The sequence below is a fragment of the Bos grunniens genome, chromosome 1 (genome assembly GCF_055505025.1).
Source record: "Bos grunniens cultivar Pamir isolate PY7600 chromosome 1, Bosgru_T2T1.0, whole genome shotgun sequence".
Classification (NCBI taxonomy): Eukaryota; Metazoa; Chordata; class Mammalia; order Artiodactyla; family Bovidae; genus Bos; species Bos grunniens.
In genome coordinates, this window is record NC_141165.1 from 123419303 (window position 1) to 123442335 (window position 23033).

At 36.3% G+C, this 23033-nt stretch overlaps 1 protein-coding gene across 4 annotated transcripts in view; it reads right to left on the reverse strand.

Moving 5' to 3' along the window:
• Nucleotides 1–23033, reverse strand: part of CADM2 (cell adhesion molecule 2) — a 1267951-nt gene that overhangs the window by 92090 nt on the left and 1152828 nt on the right. For all 4 annotated transcript variants that reach the window (XM_086321892.1, XM_086321883.1, XM_086321874.1 and 1 more), the window contains one exon: nucleotides 16482–16660. In XM_086321892.1, coding sequence (XP_086178018.1) covers nucleotides 16482–16660 — 179 coding nt within the window. The remainder of the gene's footprint in view (nucleotides 1–16481; nucleotides 16661–23033) is intronic.

A 23033-nucleotide genomic window follows, 5' to 3' on the forward strand; every position in this document is an offset into this window, starting at 1 on the left:
GGTTCCTTCTATAATAACCTATTCACTTGCAGAAACACAATTTCGACTCATACAACAAAGCTAGTGAATCAGGAAACTAAAATCTGTGTTCCCAGGGACCATGGCCAAACTTTGCTATGACACTTCATCAGTCCATCATGTCTCCTGCTTAACCTCTATGATTCTCATGTGAACTCCAAACTATACCCACTTGAGTTGCCTCAGTGTTAAAGTTTTCTGGAACAACAGGGGCTAGAGTTATATACAAGTCAGTGCATGTATGCTTGGCTTCTTTTCTTTATTTCTTATAATGCCAGTTAGCTTAAACAGAAAAGCCGAAGTCTGGAATACAAGACATCTGCCCTGATACAAGTCATTTCCCCAAATTTTAGACTCAGCTCTCTCTGTTCTCTTTGTTGCATGTTCTCAGAGTCACATCCTGTTTCACATTACTTTTCTCTTTCATGTTTAGTATCTTCCCTCAATGTGCTTTCAAGCACTTACATGCACCTCTACACATGCTTATTTTACATATTACCATGACACATGTATTTATGTACCTATGTTTCTAATAAACTGTAAGCTCAATCTTTAGAAATCAGCATTCTTGCTTTTAAAAATATAACTTTGCCTTGGTACAAATTTACTCTGATCCAACCCATCGGTATCACCCAGTCTCATCTTAAAGTTAGGACTTCCCTGGTGGCTCAGACGGTAAAGCGTCTGTCTACAATGCGGGAGACCCAGGTTTGAGCCCTGGGTCGGGAAGATCCCCTGGAGAAGGAAATGGCAATCCACTCCACTACTATTGTCTGGAAAATCCCATGCACAGAGGAGCCTGGTAGGCTACAGTCTATGGGGTCGCAAAGAGTCGGACATGACTGAGAGACTTCACTTTCATTTTAAAGTAGCCTTCCCTTTTTTGATGTGCCTAGTGAAATGCTACTCTCAACTTTCAGCCTTATTCCTACCTGCTCTGTAAAGACTTCCGTGATCAACTAAACCCCAACTGATTTTCTTTCTCTGAACACTCTTCACGCTTTCTGAGTTTATCTAGTGTTCCTGCATTTTGTTACCTATATCCCTCTACCATAAAATTATGGGCTTCCCTGGTGGCTCAAATGATAAAGAATCTGCCTGCAATGAGGGAGATCTGGGTTCACTCCCTGGTTTGGGAAGATCCCTTGGGGGAGGGCATGGCAACCCACTCCAGTATTCTTGCCTGGAAAATCCCACGGACAGAGGATCCAGGTGTATTGCCATAACAATGTTATTTTACAGTCATGACCACACTATTGTGACCCCACCCAGAGTTATGTGCCTCTCACTAGCTATATAGCTCTCTCTCTCTTTCCTTTAGTGGAGAACATCTATCAAAATACATGAGTAATATTAAGGTAAAATTTTTAAATTTTCTTTAATTAACATAGTCACTAGTACACTCAACTATTCTCTTATTAATAATAAAGTTCACAGTAAACAGAATACATACCATAGCTCTTCATGAAATTAGTGGTTGAAATCTGGGAAGCTATCACATTTACTTGGCAATTAATGCATTACTAGTTTTTTGTTTTTTATTTATGAGTATAAAAGATGATAAGATAACAGAGGAAATAGGTATCAAATCCATGGTATATTTCAGTGCTTCCTTAGGGTACTTAGCTCTAGGCTTTGAATTTGACTGATAATTTATAAATAATGCATCTTTTGGTGGTAATAGCAATATTGTCAGTACATAGGAAATGGCATCAATTTTAAAGACATGGATTAGTAATTGAGCCTTATACATGGTGAATCTCTGCAAAAAATTATCCCTCCTCCTCTTTTTACCATTAATGAAGTAATTTTTAGGAATTTCTGCTAAGAATCTTCCAGTCTAAAAAAATAAAATTCAGCATACTGAAGAATATTACATTCCAAATGCAGTTTTTCAATGTTTTTAAAGTGTTAGAGCTCTAAATCATCATACTCAATTCAAAATAATAGAAAAAGGGTCCTTTTTCACATCCTAATGAAGGAATTCAAAAAATTCAACTGTATTTTGTTATTGGAGCTTATTAGAGCACAACAGATCCTGTATAACCTTGTCAAAATGAAATCACTTCCAACAAGCACTGTATACAATAAACTCCAGAGTATTACAGCACCTTTTTTCCAATAACGAGCTTTTCAGGTTAAAGGTATGTTCTGTTCTCTACAAATGCAGTGTACAATAATTTCTAACTTGTCAACCTGTTTTGTTTTGTGGCAGTTTCTCTTTTTAAAAATGGCATTCTGGCCCATTCAGATTGGATTTTCGAAACAAAATTAAGTCTAAAGAGTCCCAGAAGCCCAAGCTGCTTGTTTCCTCTCCAAGGACTAGTATTCAATAGGGAGAAAAACTGCTACCATTTAGCCTGGTTTCCATGTGTCTACTTCCTTTCCACCTTCTGTCACTAACTCCCCTAGGTGGTCCTGGGATAATCAAGAGTGAATCCAAACCAAGGTTTATTATTGGAGATACAGAAGATCATCAGGGGAATATTGTTGGCCAGAACTCAACATATTAATATAAGAAGTATCTTTCTGATAGAAATTATTCACATTCCCTAATTTTAAAAATAATAAGGCATCTTAATTTTACCAATAATTACAGTGCCATTAGAAGCAACTGTAAGAGGAAAAGTTTACTGTATTTGCTTTTTTCGCCTGTGCAGAAGACATTTATTGTTCCCATTATGTTCAGCTACTTGTAACAGCCTATTTGGATTATAGCATAAGAATGGATAACAGCACCAAGGCTCTTACTTAAATGACAAACATGAGGTTGACAAGGTCTCAACAAGCCAGAGCTTGTCTCCTCCTCCAGAGCCATACGGTAACCCCATCTGCTTCATAAAAAAGAACCCTTTCAAAAATTAGATTTGAATGCATCCCTTTTCATTCCTCTGATAGCTTCAACTGGCCTCACATACTGAATGAAATCCTTATACAATTAAAAAAAAAAAGGCTGAAAAATGAAAACTACTGCAATTTTAAACTGTAGGTGGCAACCAAAAGTCTTATGTAATTATAAGAAAAGTTGATGAATAATATCAGTCTGTTATTGAAAAAAAGTATACTTTTTTTCTTTAAAAATATTCTTTTACATTTCAAGCTGACAAAGGAGAGTGAAATTTAAAATGGAGGGAAAATTCCTTTGAAATGTATGATTCTATATTATTTAGCCCCACCTATTTCCATACTGGGAGTTCTTTCCTAAAAGTACTTTGTATTCAGTCGCTCAGTTGTGTCCAACTCTTTGCGGCCCCATAAACTATAGCCCACTAGGCCTCTTTGTCCATGGGATTTTCCAGGCAAGAATACTGGAGTGGGTTGCCATTTCCTTCTCCAGGAAAATGACTTTACCAAAAAGTAAATCAGATGATTTGATCAAATACTTTTTAAGTTCTGTGAGGATGTCAGTTTCCTTTGGGAGACTAGTAATGCTTTCCATTAGAAGAAAAAACTTAAATCAAATATAAATATACAACAAGGAGTGGTGTGTTGTAGTAAAAGTGCAGCGCTTGAAAAATCAGGATGTTTTGATTTTTCATTTAGTTTCTGTGATAAAATAATAGAGACATTTTGCCTACAGTTTAATCCCTTTGCACCTGTGCTTCTTTATCCAAAAAAGATAGTTCAGATCTGGTCTTTTATATAAATCATTTTGGGCCAATTTCTTTATTAGTGATGAGTAACAGTTGATTTTCTAAAAGCAAACAAATTCACTCAGGAAATTTGTAGATGTGAAAAAATTGTTTATGACTTTAGAAGATTCATTCAGCCTCTAAAGATGGTACAGATTTAAAAATGCAAAGAAATTCAGTTCAGTTCAATCACTGAGTCATGTCCAACTCTTTGCGATCCCATGAACCACAACATGCCAAGCCTCCCTGTCCATCACCAACTCCTAGAGTCCACCCAAATCCATGTCCATCGAGTCGGTGATGCCACCCAATCATCTCATCCTCTTTCCTCCCCTTCTCCTCTTGCCCTCAATCTTTCCCAGCATTAGGTTCTTCTCCAGTGAGTCAGCTCTTCACCTCAGGTGGCGAAAGTATTGAAGTTTCAGCTTCAACATCAGTCCTTCCAATGAATACCCAGGACTGATCTCCTTTAGGATGGACTGGTTGGATCTCCTTGCAGTCCAAGGGACTCTCAAGGGTCTTCTTCAACAACACAGTTCAAAAGCATCCATCCTTCTGTGCTCAGCTTTCTTTACAGTCCAACTCTCACATCCATACATGACCATTGGAAAAACCATAGCCTTGACTAGACGGACTTTTGTTGACAAAGTAATGTCTCTGCTTTTTAATATGCTGTCTAGGTTGGTCATAACTTTCCTTTCAAGGAGTAAGCATCTTCTAATTTCATGGCTGCAATCACCATCTGCAGTCATTTTGGAGCCCCCCAAAATAAAGTCAGCCACTGTTTCCCCATCTGTTTGCCATGAAGTGATGGGACCAGATGCCATGATCTTAGTTTTCTGAATGTTGAGCTTTAAGCCAACTTTTTCCCCTCTCCTCTTTCACTTTCATGAAAGGTTCTTTAGTTCTTCTTCACTTTCTGCCATAAGGTGTCATCTGCATATCTGAGGTTATTGATATTTCTCCCAGAAATCTTGATTCCAGCTTGTGCGTCCTCCAGCCCAGCATTTCTCATGATGTACTCTGCATATAAGTTAGCTTCATATTGTAAATCATATCTCTCTCAACTTCAAGATAATCTTATGTGCGCTTTGAAAAATTAATGATAACATGAATGGAATACTAAGAAATGCTAAAATAAGTGAACTTCCAGGAAACAAAAATCACTCTTCACATCAAGACTCTCGTATTTAAATATGTCATGCTTATGACTAAAATTTCTCAAACTTTCTCTGCTTGGTCCAGTTGAGAAATGTTCATTTGCTATTATGCAAAGTATTTCTGTAACTCATACTAAGTTATATATATTATATAGTATATATATGTATGTGTGTGTGTGTATATATATATATACACAGAGAGAGACAGAGAGCTGTACCTCTGTTGGCTCAGATGGCAAAGAATCTGCCTGCAATGCAGAGACCCAGGTTTGATCCCTGGATCAGGAAGATCCCTTGGAGAAGGGAATGACAACCCACAGCAGTATTCTTGCCTGTAGAATCCCATGGACAGAGGAGACTGGCAGACTACAGTCCATGAGGTTACAAAGAGTCAGACAAAACTGAGCAACTAACACACACACACACACACACACACACACACACGTTACTATATATTTCTCACCATGTAGAAATATTTCTAATTTTATCTTGATTCCTCTTCCTATTTAATACACAGATTCCATGAAAGAATAACTATGGGTTCTGGATCTTGAACCAAATATCCTTAAGGTGTACCTAAGTTGTGCTACTCTACTATGCTACTAACTTGTATAAGTTGAAAAATGCTGTCATTAAATTGGAGTTTCTTTCGCAGCATTAATTTTGACAAATTCTAATTTTCACATATCTGTTTGTTGTCTGATCAATGCTTATGGGTAATAAAATGAATGAGTTGGAAAACTCAGCAGTGGCCACAGGACTGGAAAAGGTCAGTTTTCATTCCAATCCCGAAGAAAGACAATGCCAGAGAATGCTCAAACTACGCAAATTACACTCATCTCAAAAGCTGATCCCAGGGACGGCAGAACCTGGTGGGCTGCTGTCTATGGGGTCGCACAGAGTTGGACACGACTGAAGCGATTTAGCAGCAGCAGCAGCAGCACACGTTAGTAAAGTAATGCTCAAAATTCTCCAAGCCAGGCTTCAGCAATATGTGAACTGTGAACTTCCAGATGTTCAAGCTGATTTTAGAAAAGGCAGAGGAACCAGAGATCAAATTTTGCCAACATCCGCTGGATCAAAAAAGCAAGAGAGTTCCAGAAAAACATCTATTTCTGCTTTCTTGGCTATGCTAAAGCCTTTGACTGTGTGGATCACAATAAACTGTGAAAAATTCTGAAAGAGATGGGAATACCAGACCACCTGACCTGCCTCTTGAGAAACCTATATGCAGGTCAGAAAGCAATAGTTAGAAGTGATCATGGAACAACAGACCAGTTCCAAATAGGAAAAGGCTTACATCAAGGCTGTATATTGTCACCCTGCTTATTTAACTTATATGCAGAATACATCATGAGAAACGCTGGGCTGGAAGAAGGACAAGCTGGAATCAAGATGGTCAGGAGAAATATCAATAACCTCAGATATGCAGATGACACCACCCTCATGGCAGAAAGTGAAGAGGAACTAAAAAGCCTCTTGATGAAAGTGAAAGAAAAGAGTGAAAGTTGGCTTAAAGCTCAACATTCAGAAAATGAAGATCATGGCATCTGGTCCCATCACTTCATGGGAAATAGATGGGGAAACAGTGGAAACAGTGGCTGACTTTATTTTGGGGGGCTTCAAAATCACTGCAGATGGCGATTGCAGCCATGAAACTAAAAGACGCTTACTTCTTGGAAGGAAAGTTATGACCAACCTAGACAGCATATTAAAAAGCAGAGACATTACTTTGTCAACAAAGGTCCATCTAGTCAAGGCTATGGTTTTTCCAGTAGTCATGTATGGATGTGAGAATTGGACTATAAAGAAAGCTGAGTGCCAAAGAATTGATGCTTTTGAACTGTGGTGTTGGAGAAGACTCTTGATTGTCCCTTGGAGTGCAAGGAGATCCAACCAGTCCATCCTAAAGGAGAACGGTCCTGGGTGTTCATTGGAAGGACTGATGCTGAAGCTGAAACTCCAATACTTTGGCCACCTGATGTGAAGACCTGACTAATTTGAAAAGACCCTGACACTTGGAAATATTGAGGGCAGGAGAAGAAGGGGACGACAGAGGATGAGATGGTTGGATGGTATCACCGATTCAACAACATGAGTTTGGGTAAACTCTGGGAGTTGGTGATGGACAGAAAGGCCTGGCATGCTGCAATTCATGGGGTCACAAAGAGTTGGACACGATTGAGTAACTGAACTGAACTGAATAAAATGCATCCAAATATAATATTTAATGTTGCAATATAGAAGCTTATTTAAATGAAAATTAAAGGAGATTTGGGGAATGTTTCAAAAATATTATTATTATAGTGTTATCCTATAATTTAACAAAACTAAAAAGAGCTATTTACTAGATACTTTTTGTGCAAGTATATTAATAATAAAGAATCCTTTTGATGTATGTAATCACAAGCTGAAATCAAGATTGCCAGAAAAAATATCAACAACCTCAGATATTCAGATGATACCACTCTTATGGCAGAAAATAAAGAGGAAATAAGGAGATTCTTGATATGGGTGAAAGAAGAGAGTAAAAGAAAATGGCCTGAAACTCAACATTCAAAAATCCAAGATCATGGCAACTGGTCCCATCATTTCATGGCAAATAGAAGGGGAAAAAGTGGAAGCAGTGACAGAGTTTATATTCTTGGGCTTCAAAATCACTTCAGACGGTGACTGCAGCCATGAAATTGAAAGACTCTTGCTTCTTGGAAGGAAAGCTATGAAAAACCTTCACAGTTATTAAAAGGCAGAGACATCACTTTGCCAGCAAAGGTCCATCTAGTCAAAGATATGGTTTTTCCAGCAGTCATGTATGGATGTGAGAGTTGGACCATAAAGAAGGCTGCGCACTGAAGAATTGATGCTTTTGAATTGTGGTGCTGGGGAAGATTCTTGAGAGTCCCTTGGACTGCAAGGAGATCAAACCAGTCAATTCTAAAGGAAATCAACCCTGGATATTCATTGAAAGAACTGATGCTGAAGCTGAAACCCCAATACTTTGGCCACCTGATGAAAAGAGCCGACTCATTGGAAAAGATCCTGATGCTAGGAAGGATTGAAGGCGAAAGGAGAAGGTGACAGCAGAGGATGAGATGGTTACATAGCATCATCAACTCAGTGGACATGAATTTGAGCAAGCTCCAGGAGACAGTGAAGGACAGGGTAGCCTGGTGTGCTGCAGTCCATAGGGTCACAAATAATCAGATACGACTTAGCAACTGAACAATAACAAGTAAATCAGGGACTGATAAGCTATAATAAGGTTTGGGTTTTATACTAAGTGTGATGAAATGCTTTTGGCAAAATTTAAATAGAGTAAGACTGAAGACTATGAATATAAAATATTTATATATTGCATCCATGTGGGAACTAGATTGGAGCAAGGGAAGCAAGGAACCCATTAGCAATGTTACAATAGTCTAGGCGAGAGAGGATGGTGGAAAGGAGGAGACATACTCGGAAGATGGTCAGGAAATAGTGTCAGCAGGATATGCTGTTGAATTGGAAAGAGAGACAGAGAAAATTACAGGATAATTCTTAGATTCTGGAATAAGTACATGATCTGTTGTTCCAATATTTGTAAAAACTACATTTTTGTAAGAGGCTATAAAGCAGGTTTTATGTAATACCTTCCTCTAGTTTAAAATACCATTGCTTCTAAAAAGGAATGCCAAAAATGTCCTCCCTGGGCCATTGAATACTGCTTGAATTTGCTAATGAATGAATGCATATATACTCAAGGAGAAGAGTTCCATACATTTTATAAAGCTATAATCTAGGCTTTTTTGCACATAAAAAAATCTAGAAAGCCTAAATGCCACAGGTATAATACTCTGTTCGGCTTACTTTACTGCAACCAACAGAAAAAAATCATATATAAAGAGTGCAAGAGAAAATATTTTAAATGTTGCATTTGTTGGGTGGTGAAGTCTTTCATCCCTTCAGACAGGAATGAGGGTTTTCCTCATGGACAGTTTAGTCAGTGACCCATCTAGGTACCATAGACACATTTATTGATACTGCAGAGTAGTATCTCGGAATGAATTTTTGTCTTGAAAAGTAAAACTTTATTCACTTTATGTTCATCTTAAAGAGATGGAATTTAGCCTCAGCTCCATGTTGAGTATGCTTGCGCAAATCCACCTTTCAAAAAGCTTTATAATGAAAGCAGTGCCCTTGTCTCCACTATTTGATCCATTCCACTTCTCTCTGTAGAGTTCAACAGCACATTCATCCAGTCAGAGGTACGCCTTTCCCACAGGCATCACAGCTCTCCCTGCTTATTCATGTCCAGAGATGCCGTGCTTTATCTCAGCGATTGAAGAAGGCACTGTTTTAAGAGTCGTCCGACTAGTTTACTGTCTGGAAACTCTCAACTGAAGATGAGGGCAGTAACCATAGGGCTCTTCCATTAATGCGCTGTCTGCTGTTCCATATGGATGTCTTTTCTACCCTTTGCTTCCTACACTGCATATTTTTCCATCTATACTTCTAAAGAAAACTTCTCCAAAGGAAAATGCTCCTTATGAGCACACAGAATTAATTTACCAACTGGCAGGTCTGTTTCTATATGAGGAAACAGACTTTAGCTGAATCCCTTTTGAATGTTTGCTAGGCTGTACATCTGTCCATAATCCAGTCTTCTCTTTCCTGCTCCCCACCCACTCATCTGAGCTCAAAGATTCACTCTCTTACTTTCATTCTGATCTGTATCACCTTTCCTAACAGCACAGCTAAGTTAAAAAAAAAATCGTGCAGATTCTCAATGTTTCTAAATGTTTTGTTGCTGGATAATTATAACAGTAAATGTAGGTGTGACTGCCGACTTTTTAGTCTAGCTACATATTTACTATGAAGAACTGAGGTGCATTTTAATTTTAATTGATGAGAGTTCTTATTAGCTCTCAAAACATTGATAATCATAGCAGAAATATGTGAAGCATAAGACTAGGAAAGTATGTATACTTGCTCAGTTCTAGAGTAAGACAAATTTAAAAACAAATTTAAGATATTACTTTATAGTAGTCCTAATCTGTTTCATAATTAGTACTGCATGCATCTATATATGTATTATTTTTTTTGCTAACTTTAGAATCAGGTACTAATAACACTTAAGCAATTGAATATATACTTTGCACATTTTTTAAATATTTGAAGGAGATAACAGATGGCTTGGAAATGTTTGTTAAAATGAAAGAAAGGCTACGCTCCATGACTCAATTTGTCTCTCTCCCATGATAAGCAAATTGACTGAAAGGAAGAATTAGCACCTAAAATGGGAAGTGAACTTGCATTTACCTATAGTCTCTGAAAGAAACAGATATCTAAATAAACAACATAGCTTCAAGGTTTGTCTTGATGCAAAAGTCTGCAAAATCTTCGTGTACAACTTTCTGTCTCTCTGCATTTCTGACATTTATTATTAACAATAAAAGCAGAGTGAAATGAAAATAGCAGTTGTATTGATTTTTCTAAGTTGTAAAGGCATATTTAATAGCTTGATGCTTTTCACTAAACCAAAACACATAGACATTTCTAGCAGTAATATTGTCTCTTACTATAAAAATTAAAAACTTGAAACACTTTGTTATAATTGTTCTTACTAGCTAATGATAAAATGTGATAGATCTTATTCTATATATGTGTTATTCTGAGGTAAATTATCCTGGAAACAAACAAAAAATCAATATCACATTTTTCACCAGTATTTATTTCAATAGATACATGAACAAATATGTAAAACAAACTGTACCTGTCGGGTGATATTTTAGGGATACAAAGCCAGCAACTGTCAGTAAACTGGTTGAGATTATATAAACAAGCTTTTTACACTATTTCACTTTCTACTATAATAATACTAGTTATGGAGTTTTATTTGTCATAAAGATGAAATTTGCTAGAAAAAGCAAAATACGTACATATAGAGAAAACTAAAAATGTGGAAAGGTGCAAGGTGGGCAATTTTACTCAAAATAAGAATAGCAAGAGTTAAGATAATGAAGAAGTAATGAACTGTTATAAAAGTTTATTTACATAAGTCGATAAACAATGAAGTGATGGAACAAAAACAGTGGGAAAATAGTTTTAAATTTCATATAAGAGTGATTATGGTAATGTGAAAAGTAAATTCAAAAACAGATGGGGAATATCATGAAAAACTTTCTGGAATAGTGCATCTCAACTCTGCCATGACTGTATGAGACAGCATTGAGTTGGGTCCCAGGTGGAGTGGGTTCTCCACTGAAACTCAGACTGGAATCCCTGTTACTCCCCTCTACAGTGTGGACCTGCCATAGTTAGTGCAGCTACTGGCCGAAGAAGAAATAAGTTACTCATGTCGTGTTTTTTTTTTTTTTTTCTACTTATATTACTGTATTTCTTCCCAAATTCTGGGAAGGGTTTTGAGACTAGAGATGATAGTAAAAGAGTTCCAACATCTCTGTCCATCTTCCATCTGTATTCTAAGATGCTGGTTATGCATTTCTCTAGCATGAATGTGCAGGGAGGTCAAAGGCATTGGAATAGATAAGGAGGAAGAAGTTTAGGACTTGGAAAGGTAATTTGTGTTCTACACTCTTCAGAGATATTCTTTCAAACTGTTCCAGGTACTGCATATTTCTGACACTTCCAAAAGAATATTTTTAAATTAGTGGATGACAAATAAATATACGAATTTAAACTGCTTCCAAGCACAAAATAAGACTGGTATCGAATCAATTGCAATTCTTGGCAGCTGTTCTTTATGTGGTGAATAGGTATCTTCTATGATCTCTGTACCTATACAAAAAGATGCAGGTCTGGGTAGTCTCTCTTTGGGGAGAGAATATTTTATCTATACTCTCTGAATTTGATGTTGCATCAGAGGAACAAGAGTAATTATAACTTCCACTCTGCTCTCTCTATATTACTAATTTGCTGTAGTGTTGATGTTTTTATCATCTTCTCTATTGCTTAGTTAATAAGAATATAGAATTTCCTCATTCTTTAATTTAATTTAATTTATGCTCTGGGTACCACTCAGGGAAGATTATGGACAGCAAACTGAACACAACTCTTGGGTAAATTTTATACCAGAGGATTGGATTGAGATTGCCCTTGGTATCATAAGACTACTCAGTCAGTCAGTTCAGTTGCTCAGTTGTGTCCAACTCTTTGCAACCCCATGGACTGCAGCATGCCAGGCTCCCCTGTCCATCAGCAACTGCTGGAGCTAACTCAAACCCATGTCCATCAAGTCAGAGATGCAGTCCAATCATCTCATCCGCTGTCATCCCCTTCTCCTCCTGCCTTCAATCTTTCCCAGCATCAGGGTCTTTTCCAATAAGTCAGTTCTTCGCATCAGGTGGCCAAAGGATTAGAGTTTCAGCTTCAGCATCAGTCCTTCCAATGAATATTCAGGACTGATTTCCTTTAGGATGGACTGGTTGGATCTCCTTGCAGTCCAAGGGACTCCCAAGAGTCTTCTCCAACACCACAGTTCAAAAGCATCAATTCTTCAGCGCTCAACTTTCTTTATAGTCCAACTCTCATATCCATACATGACTACTGGGAAAATCTATAGCTTTGACTAGATGGACATTTATCAGCAAAGTAATGTCTCTGATTTTAATAAGCTATCTAGGTTGATCATAGCTTTTCTTCCAAGGAGCAAGTGTCTTTTAATTTCATGGCTGCAGTAACCATCTGCAGGGATTTTGGAGCCCCCCAAAAATAAAGTCGGTCATTGTTTCCATGGTTTCCCCATCTATTTGCCATGAAGTGGTGGGACCAGATAGCATGATTTTAGTTTTCTGAATGTTGAGTTTTAAGCCACACTCCTCTTTCATTCTCCTCTTCCACTTTCATCAAGAGGCTCTTCAGTTCCTTTCACTTTCTGCCATAAGGGCGATGTCATCTGAGTATATGAGGTTATTGATATTTCTCCTGGAGATCTTGATTCCAGTCTGGGCTTCAATCAGTCTGGTATTTCTCATGATGTACTCTGCATATAAGTTAAATAAACAGGGTGACAATATATAGCCTTGACGTATTCCTATCCCGATTTGGAACCAGTGTGCTGTTCCATGTCCAGTTCTAACTGTTGCTTCTTGACCTGCATACAGATTTCTCAGGAGGCAGGTAAGGTGGTCTGGTATTCCCATCTCGAAAAATTTTCCACACACAGTTTGTTGTGATCTACACACTCAAAGGCTTTGGCGTAATCCGCAAAGTGGAAGTAGATGTTTTTCTGTAATTCTCTTGCTTTTTGGGATCCAGTGGATGTTGGCAATTTGATTTCCAGTTCCACTAGCAATATTATAATAGTAAAACTCTGATTTATTATATCTATGTAACTGGCACTGGTAGACACTTCTATTTGTGTTGTATGCCATTTGTTTATGAATAATCCAGGAGTACTAATGTTACTCTTTTTTTTTTAATTCCAAACACTTGAGCCATGTTGTCACAAACCCTGACATTTACACTATTGTATATTCATTCTCCTAGAGTTCTATGATTTTTGTACTATACTTACTGAATGCTTATTTTCCATGTTTAAACTCCTTGAGTGCTATTCACTTTTGTTCCTATAGTGAATTTGCACTCAGTGGATAAATGCTAAATGTTTATTTGGTTACTGAAGAAATGTTTCTGTTGATCTGAGTTCTTCAAATAACAAGAACAGCAATAGAACAACATACCATTAATATGGACGTAATTAACCATTCAAAAGAAATAAATAGCATGATAACAATAACAATATGAGACTAACTTCAATATTTTTACATAGCAGCAGAAAACACAAAACTATTGTGGTCACAGGAATTAATAGTATAACAATGGCTAGCAATTTAACAGATTAATGTTTCCACTGCTGAGCTTGTTAATGAAAAATGCTATTTTTTTTTTCTAATGGGATCTCTACAGTACAAATGTTTCAAAAGTGCAATGTTTTATCTTACAGGTACTTGTATACTGAATTTTGTTAGGCCTTTCACTGAGAATGAGATTCAGACTGGTAGTTTCAAATTACTGTCTGTAGTTGTAATGCTTTAATTTCCAAAGGGGTCATTATAAGGAATGAGGGGGGTGGGGACCCTCCAGTGTTGTTGACACAAAATGTCAGTGCTGTTAACAATTAGATGTGAAAACATTTAAATAATGCTCTTGCACTGACACCCAAAGAATAAAATCTATTAGGATGGCATCTAGATAGCAGATGATTTCACAGCAAAGTGCTCCGACCTTCATCAAGTTAAGAATCAATAGAACTTAGGTAACTGTGGTAGAGTCAAAGATGGTCTCAGCTCATGAAAGGCCCTTCTGTGCTAGAGCTAAATTAAATTATCACAGCTAATGCAAAATCAAACTTGGTGTAAAAGATAAAAGGGTAAAGTTCTCACAAATAATCATTTATCACTCCATTCTGAAATGCATATAGCATTCATTATAGATCGAAATGCCACTCAAATTTCATCATTGAGTCGGGTTTTGAAACAGCCAAACTATTAATAGAAGAGAGTAGCTTTTTATATTTATACAACCAGTGACTAATGAGGCATTATACCCTGTGTGCAAAGGAGAGAAAAAAAACAAAACTTTATTTTGTAATGAACCCAATTGGAGCCCTTTTAAAACACAGTGTAATGCGGTTTCACTGTTTCATCGAGCCTCTCATTACTTGTGTCAATAATCCTAGGTAAACCAGTGTTGAACTTCACAGCATTTATCTAGCAGCGTGAATAGCACTAATCTATGGGGTGCTTTTCATGAACTGTAGTTCAAAAAGCAAAGCCAAAAATGACTTCTTACAAAGTGCTCAGAGAAATATTTATTAGAAATATGTCAACTGCCAACTACCTAAAGGTAGCTTGTCTCTTTAGGAAATCATACTGTTGGCTACCTTGCAAACACTGAGAAAACATATGAATTTTCCCCTACTTGAATTACTTAAAAAAAATGAATGACATATTTTTCTACAAAGTATATTATTTCTTCTGTCACTTCCCTTCTAATTGTCTATATTTTTATGTCACATCGCTTTCAACATGTGACATGCTATGCAACATCCCTCAGTTTCCCCAAAATTGTGAGGTGAGACCAGCACTTGAAGTTGAGGGTGAATCAGACTTCACTTCCATGACTGTGGTATCTAAACATCCCGGTCAGCAGGAACTGTAAGTGACTCCTGGATCCTGCTCTAAGGATCTAACTTATCTTCTTGACACACTCAGGGTTGTTATATTCTCTCTGGCAGTGAGCCTGGCAGGGTTTGTCTACAGGGGGTTACCACATTTAATTCCAATTTATCAGTCTAACTTGATCAGGCTGAACTTTCCCCAAAACTGAGATTTGCACAATTCATGAGATACCATAAATTACTCTCTCAGCTCTCCTGTTTTCAACATGTTTATATGTGGAAAGTCTACTCAGCACAAGCCGTTGTTTACCTTCAAGAGCAAATTGTTGCTAAGAACTGAGAAATGGTAGACACTAAAGCAATTCGAAAATAAGACAGTTTTGTAAATTGATTCAATATATTATTTTGGCCTGTATCATAACAACATAAGTATCTTTGGAAAAACAAACGGGGTTATTTTTCCCCTAAAATTAAATCACTTTACAAAGAATTAGAACTTATCCCCCAAATTCCTCTTTTTGGAAAGTTATAGAATTAATCCATGTTTCTTACAGTTATTTCATACGTATATTCATGAGTAACATTTCAAATAAATGTACTCTGTAACTTCTAAGATCCACTAGATTTATTACAGCTTTGTATAGATTTTACACAATACTCATTCAAATACTGTAACATTATGTAGAACATATTAGTTTTAGAAAATGTTTTCTTGGTGAAATATACAAGAAAAATCTTACATTCTATAATGCTTTTTTTCTCTTTGAGGTTCACATTGTACCCTGTAAATAAACTCTGAGAAGTCTTGAAATAAAGAAACATGACTAACTTCATTTATTGTGATATTTACCAATTTCATAAAAGTTCATCTTCATTTAACAATATGTTAAAGCTACTTCATGAACAATCTGTCCTGACTTTTGGAGTTTACAGAAAATAGAAATTCTCTCTAATCTTGGGAATTGGCATGTCTTTTTGCAATTTTGCCTATATTTACTCAAAATATGAGACTAATGAGAGGAGGAAAAAAATGTTTGTGGGCGTTTTAAATTATTATGCATGAGAAATTAGTGCAGGTGTCATTAGTACTGTATACCTCTGTCTCTGCTGCATCTGATGACCTACTATCATTCTTTGTAAAACTACTAATAGTGATTATAAAACATGCTTTTATGATAATTTCCAAAATTAACTTAAGGAAAGTTTTCATGATTCTGATTTATTATTAAAAGCATTTATTTGTAAAGCATAAAGAAAACCATTAATATGATTTACTAGTCACCATCAAACAATACACAGTATATTTGCAATTAAAAAATCATTTACAAAACAGTTTTTATTTCCTAATATATGCTTTAATTTTATGTTATTATTTTGATTCAAAACATATTAATTGTGAACCTTGGAGATATTTATACTTATGAGAAGTTCTTCTGAAAGAAAATGAAAACCTGTTTAAATGTGTTTAGTATTATAAAGATTTTGATATATTTTAGCAGTTTTTCAGGTCATTCATTCTTACATGCATAATAATGTCAAAAAGGTACTCACCATGTACAATGAGAACGTACTCTGCACTGCTTTGGCCAATAGTATTTGTAGCTTCACATCGGTATGTACCATTATCCGTTTTGTTGAGGAAAAGAATGTTTAGCTCCCTACCACTCACAACCATTCGGTCAGGATCTGGTAATTCTCCACCATCCTTTGTCCACAAAACAGGTTCTGGCCTATTGGATTTAAACATACATATAGACAAAAAAAAAAAGAAAAAAAAATATATATATATACACGAAATGTTACATGTGACTCAAATAAATCAAACAGTTTCTATTTAACACCCATTTTGTGGATAGCAATGTGCTTGCTAATTTCTGTGCTATGCTGTACTTAGTCATTCAGTCGTGTTGACTCTTTGTGACCCCATGGACTGTGGCACACCAGGCTCCTCTGTGCATGGGATTTTCCAGGCAAGAACACTGGAGTGGGTTGCCATGCTCTTCTCCAGGGGATCTTCCCAACCCAGGGATAGAACCCAGGTGTCCCACATTGCAGGCAGATTCTTTACCATCTGAGCCACCAGGGAAGCCCTGCTAACTTCTATAAGACACCAAAAGAACCATAATATACTCACTCAGAAGATTTGGAGATATAACAATTATAATTTAATTCTTTTCTCCTTAACAAAAGAGAGATATATTAAGGAACTAATTAGTGGAGTCATTAGAGTAGTCACCAATAGACTACAGGTCCTGGGACCAGATTCTGTGGCTAAATCGTTCGTACCTACTGGCTTCTGGAAGACTGCCTTTGGGCTATTGGAGCAGACTTCCACAGAAGTACCTGGAATTATACCTTTGCATTTGGGGCCACCATAATGGCACAACTTTGCCTGAAACCACCTGAAACTTCTCCCTCTTACCTTTCTTATTTTCTCATGTCCCTAGAAGCTTTTATTCCTGAAAGTACTCTTTTTATTTGCCTTAGTTTTATTGAGATATAATTGACACATAACATTAAACTAGTTTAAGGTACACAGAATAATGATTTGATATATATATATATAAATGTTGAAATGTGATTGCCACAATAAATTTACTTAATACCCATCACCTCACATAGTTATAATTTTTTTATTTTGATGAAAACTTTTAAGATTTACTCTCTTAATACCTTTTATGATCAAATATTATTAATTACAGTCAGCATACTATACATTATATACTCAGAACTTATAACTGAAATTTTGTACCTTTAAACCATCTTCACCCATTTCCCCGACCCCTACCCCTGCCTCCAGCCACTTTTATTCAACATTGTACTGGGATTCCTAGCCATAGCACTTAAGCAGGAAAATAAATAAAAGACAACCAAGTTGGAAATGAAGAAGTAAAACTGTCTTCACTTGCAGATGACATGAGAACATATATTAGAGAAGGAAATATAACCCACTTCAGTATTCTTGCCTGGAGAATCCCATGCACAGAGGAGTCTGGTGGGCCACATGGGGTCACAAAGACTTAGACATGACTTAGCAACTAAACATAGGAAACTCTAAAAATTCCACTGAAAGAACTGCTAAAACTAATAAATGAATTTAAAGTTACAAGATACAATATGAATATACAAAAATCAATTACATTTATAAACGCTATCAATGAAACATTGGAAACAGAAATTAAGAAAACAACCTATTTTACAATTGCATCAAAAAGAATAAAATACTTACAAAGAAAACCTGACCAAGAAAGTGAAAGATCTATACACTGAAAACTATAAGATATTAATGAAAGAAACTGAAGAGGACAAATAAATAGAAAAATAATCTGTGCTCATAGATTGAAAGAATTAGTATTAAAAGTCCATTGTACCCTAAGCAATCTGCAAATTTAATGTAATCTTTATCAAAATTCTAATGGCAACTTTTCATATAAAAATGACAAACAATCCTAAAATATGTATGGAACAACAAAAAGCCCCAAATAGGCAAGTAATCCAGAGAAGGCAGTGGCATCCCACTCCAGTACTCTTGCCTGGCAAATCCCATGGATGGAGGAGCCTGGAAGGCTGCAGTCCATGGGGTCGCTGAGGGTCGGACACGACCAAGCAGCTTCACTTTCACTTTTCACTTTCATGCACTGGAGAAGGAAATGTCAACCCACTCCAGTGATCTTGCCTGGAGAATCCCAGGGACGGGGGAGCCTGGTGGGCTGCCGTCTATCGGGTCACACAGAGTCGGACACGACTGAAGCGAATAAGCCATAGCAGCAGGCAAGTAATCTTGAGAAAGGGGAAAAAAGCTGGAGGTTTCACACTTCCTGATTTCAAATGATATTTCAAAGATGTAGTAATTAAAACAGTATGATATTGGTAAAAATACAGACCCATAGATCAATGGAATAGAAAACTCAAAAATAAAGTCACGCATATATAGTCATTTAATTTTTTACAAAAGAAGCAGGAATATTCTATGCAAAAAAGGCAGTCTCTTCAGTAAATGCGGCTGGAAAAACTGAATAGCCACATACAAAAGAATAAAACTGGGCCTCTGTTTTACATTATAAAAGTCAACTCAAAATGTGTTAAACACTTGAATGTAAAACTGGAAACCTAAAACAGGAAAGAAGATCCTTGACATTGATCTTGGTGATGATTTTTTTTTGGATTTAACACCAAAAGCAAGGGCAACAAAATAAAAATAAATAAATAAATAAACATATGGGAACACTCTAAATTAAAAAGCTTCAGCATAGCAAAATAAACCACTTAAAAAATGAAAAGCAACCTATGGAAAGAGGGAAGTTATTTGCAACTATTATGTGTAGGTAAATAAGATAAAGAGTAAATATCCAAAATAAAGAAATAACTTACACAAGTCAATAACAAAAAATGACCTGATTAAAAATAGAGAACTGGGAGATATTTTTCCAAAGAAAACATACAAATGGACAACAGGTACATGAAGAAATGTTCATCATCATTAATAACCAGGGAAATGCAAATAAAAGCCTGAATGAGATAACACTTACATGGCTATCTTCATAAAGACAAGAAATAATAATTGTTGAGGAGGATATGGGAAAAGGAAACCCTCCTACATCATTAGTGGGAATATAAATTGGTACAGCCACTATAAAACATAGTAAGGTCATTCCTCAGGGGCTTCCCTGGTGGTACAGTGGTAAAGAATCTGCCTGCCAATGCAGGAGATGTGGGTTCAGTCCCTGGTCAGAAAGATCTCCTGGAGAAGGAAGTGGCAAACCACTCCAGTATTCTTGCCTGGGAAATCCCAGGTGCAGAGGAGCCTGGTGGGCTATAGTTCATGGGATTGCAAAAGAAGATGGACAATACTAAGTGACTAAGCAACAACACAGGAGATTCATCAAAAAACTAAAGATAGAACTACCAGATGATCCAGTGATTCTACTTGTTGGTATATATCCAAAGGAAAAGAAATCACTATTTTAAAGAGATATCTGCACTCATATTCATTTTAGCACTGTTCACAATAACCAAGTCATAAACCCAACCTAACTATCCACTGACAAATGAATGAATAAAGAAAGCACAGGGGACAGGGAGGGCCTTAAGTGCAAAATAAAAGATACGTGAGTAGTTACAAAAAGAAAGAAAATAAATTACAAATGTAATGGAATATTATTCAGTCATTCATAAAGAAAGAAATTCTGACCCTTGTAACAATATGGATGAAACTTGAGGGCATTATGCTAAGTGAAAAAGTCAGACAGAGAAAGACAGCTACTATATGACTTCATTTATGTGTGGAATCTAAAAAACCTGAGCTCATAGAAACGGACAGTTATCCTTTAATCAAATACTTGCAAAGAATTCTCAAAATCTGCTTTTAGGGAAGAAAAGATAAATGAATCACGAATTAGTCTTCAAAGATTTCATTGTTACATAATTACTAACAATAGAAATAATTATTAGTATCCATCACTGTGTTTGATAATGGTAGTGATCCTAGTTACTTTACCTAGTTTCTATAATCCTCATAAGAACAAGGTTTTTTAAAAATGTAATGCAGATACTAATATAGAACATCAGAGATGCATTCAAAGCCTGGTTTGACTGCACAGTCAATGCTTTGTCCACTACCCCGTGTATTCTAACATGATGAATATTTTCCTAGTTCTTCCATGTCAAAATTTTCAACTTTAAACATAATTTTATCCTACCATTGGAAATTATTTTTGAAAAAGCTTTAATTATTTGTTTATTTTGGTGAAAAACTGAACTTCAGTTTTGTTGTTGTGAATATATTTATTAATAGAACTCAACATTCAGAAAACGAAGATCATGGCATCTGGTCCCATCACTTCATGGCAAATAGATGGGGAAACAGTGGAAACAGTGTCAGACTTTATTTTTGGGGGCTCCAAAATCACTGCAGATGGTGACTGCAGCCATGAAATTAAAAGATGCTTACTCCTTGGAAGAAAAGTTATGACCAACCTACATAGCATATTGAAAAGCAGAGACATTACTTTGCCAACAAAGGTCCGTCTAGTCAAGGCGGTCATGTATGGATGTGAGAGTTGGACTGTGAAGAAGGCTGAGCGCCGAAGAATTGATGCTTTTGAACTGTGGTGTTGGAGAAGACTCTTGAGAGTCCCTTGGACTGCAAGGAGACCCAACCAGTGCGTTCTAAAGGAGATCAGCCCTGGGATTTCTTTGGAAGGAATGATGCTAAAGCTGAAACTCCAATACTTTGGCCATCTGATGCGAAGAGTTGACTCATTGGGAAAGACTCTGATGCTGGGAGAGATTGGGGGCAGGAGGAGAAGGGGACGACAGAGGATGAGATGGCTGGATGGCATCACCAACTCGATGGACATGAGTTTGAGTGAACTCCAGGAGTTGATGATGGACAGGGAGGCCTGGCGTCCTGCGATTCATGGGGTTGCAAAGAGTTGGACACGACTGAGCGACTGAACTGAACTGAACTGAGGTCTTGATAGTGGTGCCTATGACCCTGGCAGCTTTTCTAAGATGAAGAATATTTTTTTATTTTGTAAACTTTCACAAAAAAGACAAAAGTTGCAAAACAATTAATAATAAATATTGTAAATTGTATTAAAATAAGCAAATCAGCAATGTGATGAAAAATCACTTAGTCTTTTAGTAAAAACTTGTTCTCCAAAAACGTTAGAATAATACACTAATTTATGTCATCATCCAGTTATATAGACAACTTATTATGATAGCATCTTTAATAAAAGTCAAACCTGAATACTTCTCAACTTTCTTCATATATCCCACATTTTATTGTTGCTATTTTAATTTGCTAATTCTTATTTTAAAACTGATGGACGGGAAAATCTTGAACCATTCTCATCCTTAACATTCTTTGAAGAAAAAAGCTGGCACAATAAAATTGTGACTTACTGCATATAACAAATAATTAGAAACTGTGTCCTTTCTACAAAGCCACATAAGACCAACATTAAAATAATGGCTACATTAAGGATAATTTGAATTTTAGAAAATTAATCTTTAAAATACTGCTCAACAGAAGTATTTTATATTAAGAGGCAATGCTTTCTTAATGTATAAGTTGGAATTTTTAACCACACTGATAATTGTACACACATACCTATGCATTTCCATAAATAAATTATACTCCCCAAATCCAAACTGTCATAATTTTTTCTCTGTTAGTGTTTGTAAGCTTGAAATCACATCTTAAATATATTGGCCTGTAAATATGTAATTAAATTTAGATATATATTTTAAATTTGTCTTTAAAATAAAGATCTAGAAAAATTATTCATTGTTACTATTTAAAAGTTTTCTTCTAAAAAAGATAATTCTCCCATTTAGGAAATAATGAACAACACCTGGACAAATAGTTCCAGGAGATTCTAGCAGTATAAGTCACTGCTGACACGGAACATTGCAGGATTCTCTATCATACACTGTATCATAAATCTTCAAGGTGGCAAAAAAAAAAAGTTAACACCATAAAATGAAATTTTAACAAAATGGAGGTTAGAGTTTATGCATCAATTAAAAATAGCCTACACATATTCGAATTAGTACTTAAAATGCTCAAGTTACTTAATATGACTATAAAAATATTAAGTGGTTTAGCAAGTCTTGATACAATTTGTGTTTCATCTTAATAAAAAGAACCCCTAGGCTTTCTCTAATTGGAACCTAGAAATGATTGAGTTTCTTGCTGCAAAGGAATAAAAATCTTCCCTGCTGTTCAGGCGACCAAAGGAGATCATTTAAAAAGTGGTTCCAGTTTACAGTTACTCTGGGATAAAGCTGAGAAAGAGTAGGAGGCAGACACCAGGAGTCACAGGACGGTGACACAGCATCAGGCATCAGATAACACTGTGTAACTCCACACGTATAACTCCACAGTAAGAATATTAACATCCTCAATCCGGAGCGTTGCCCCTTTCAAAGCAATTAACTTTCAATTAAAAGTTGAAAATTTTCATATGAGATAAAGTTAGATCTGTGTTCTGTCTACCCAAATCTATAGGTCTCAAAAGATGTTTGTTTTTCTTCTACCCCTAAATATAGCTGTGTAGCAGTTTCTTCCTAGGGCAAGAAGAAAATAGCAAGAAA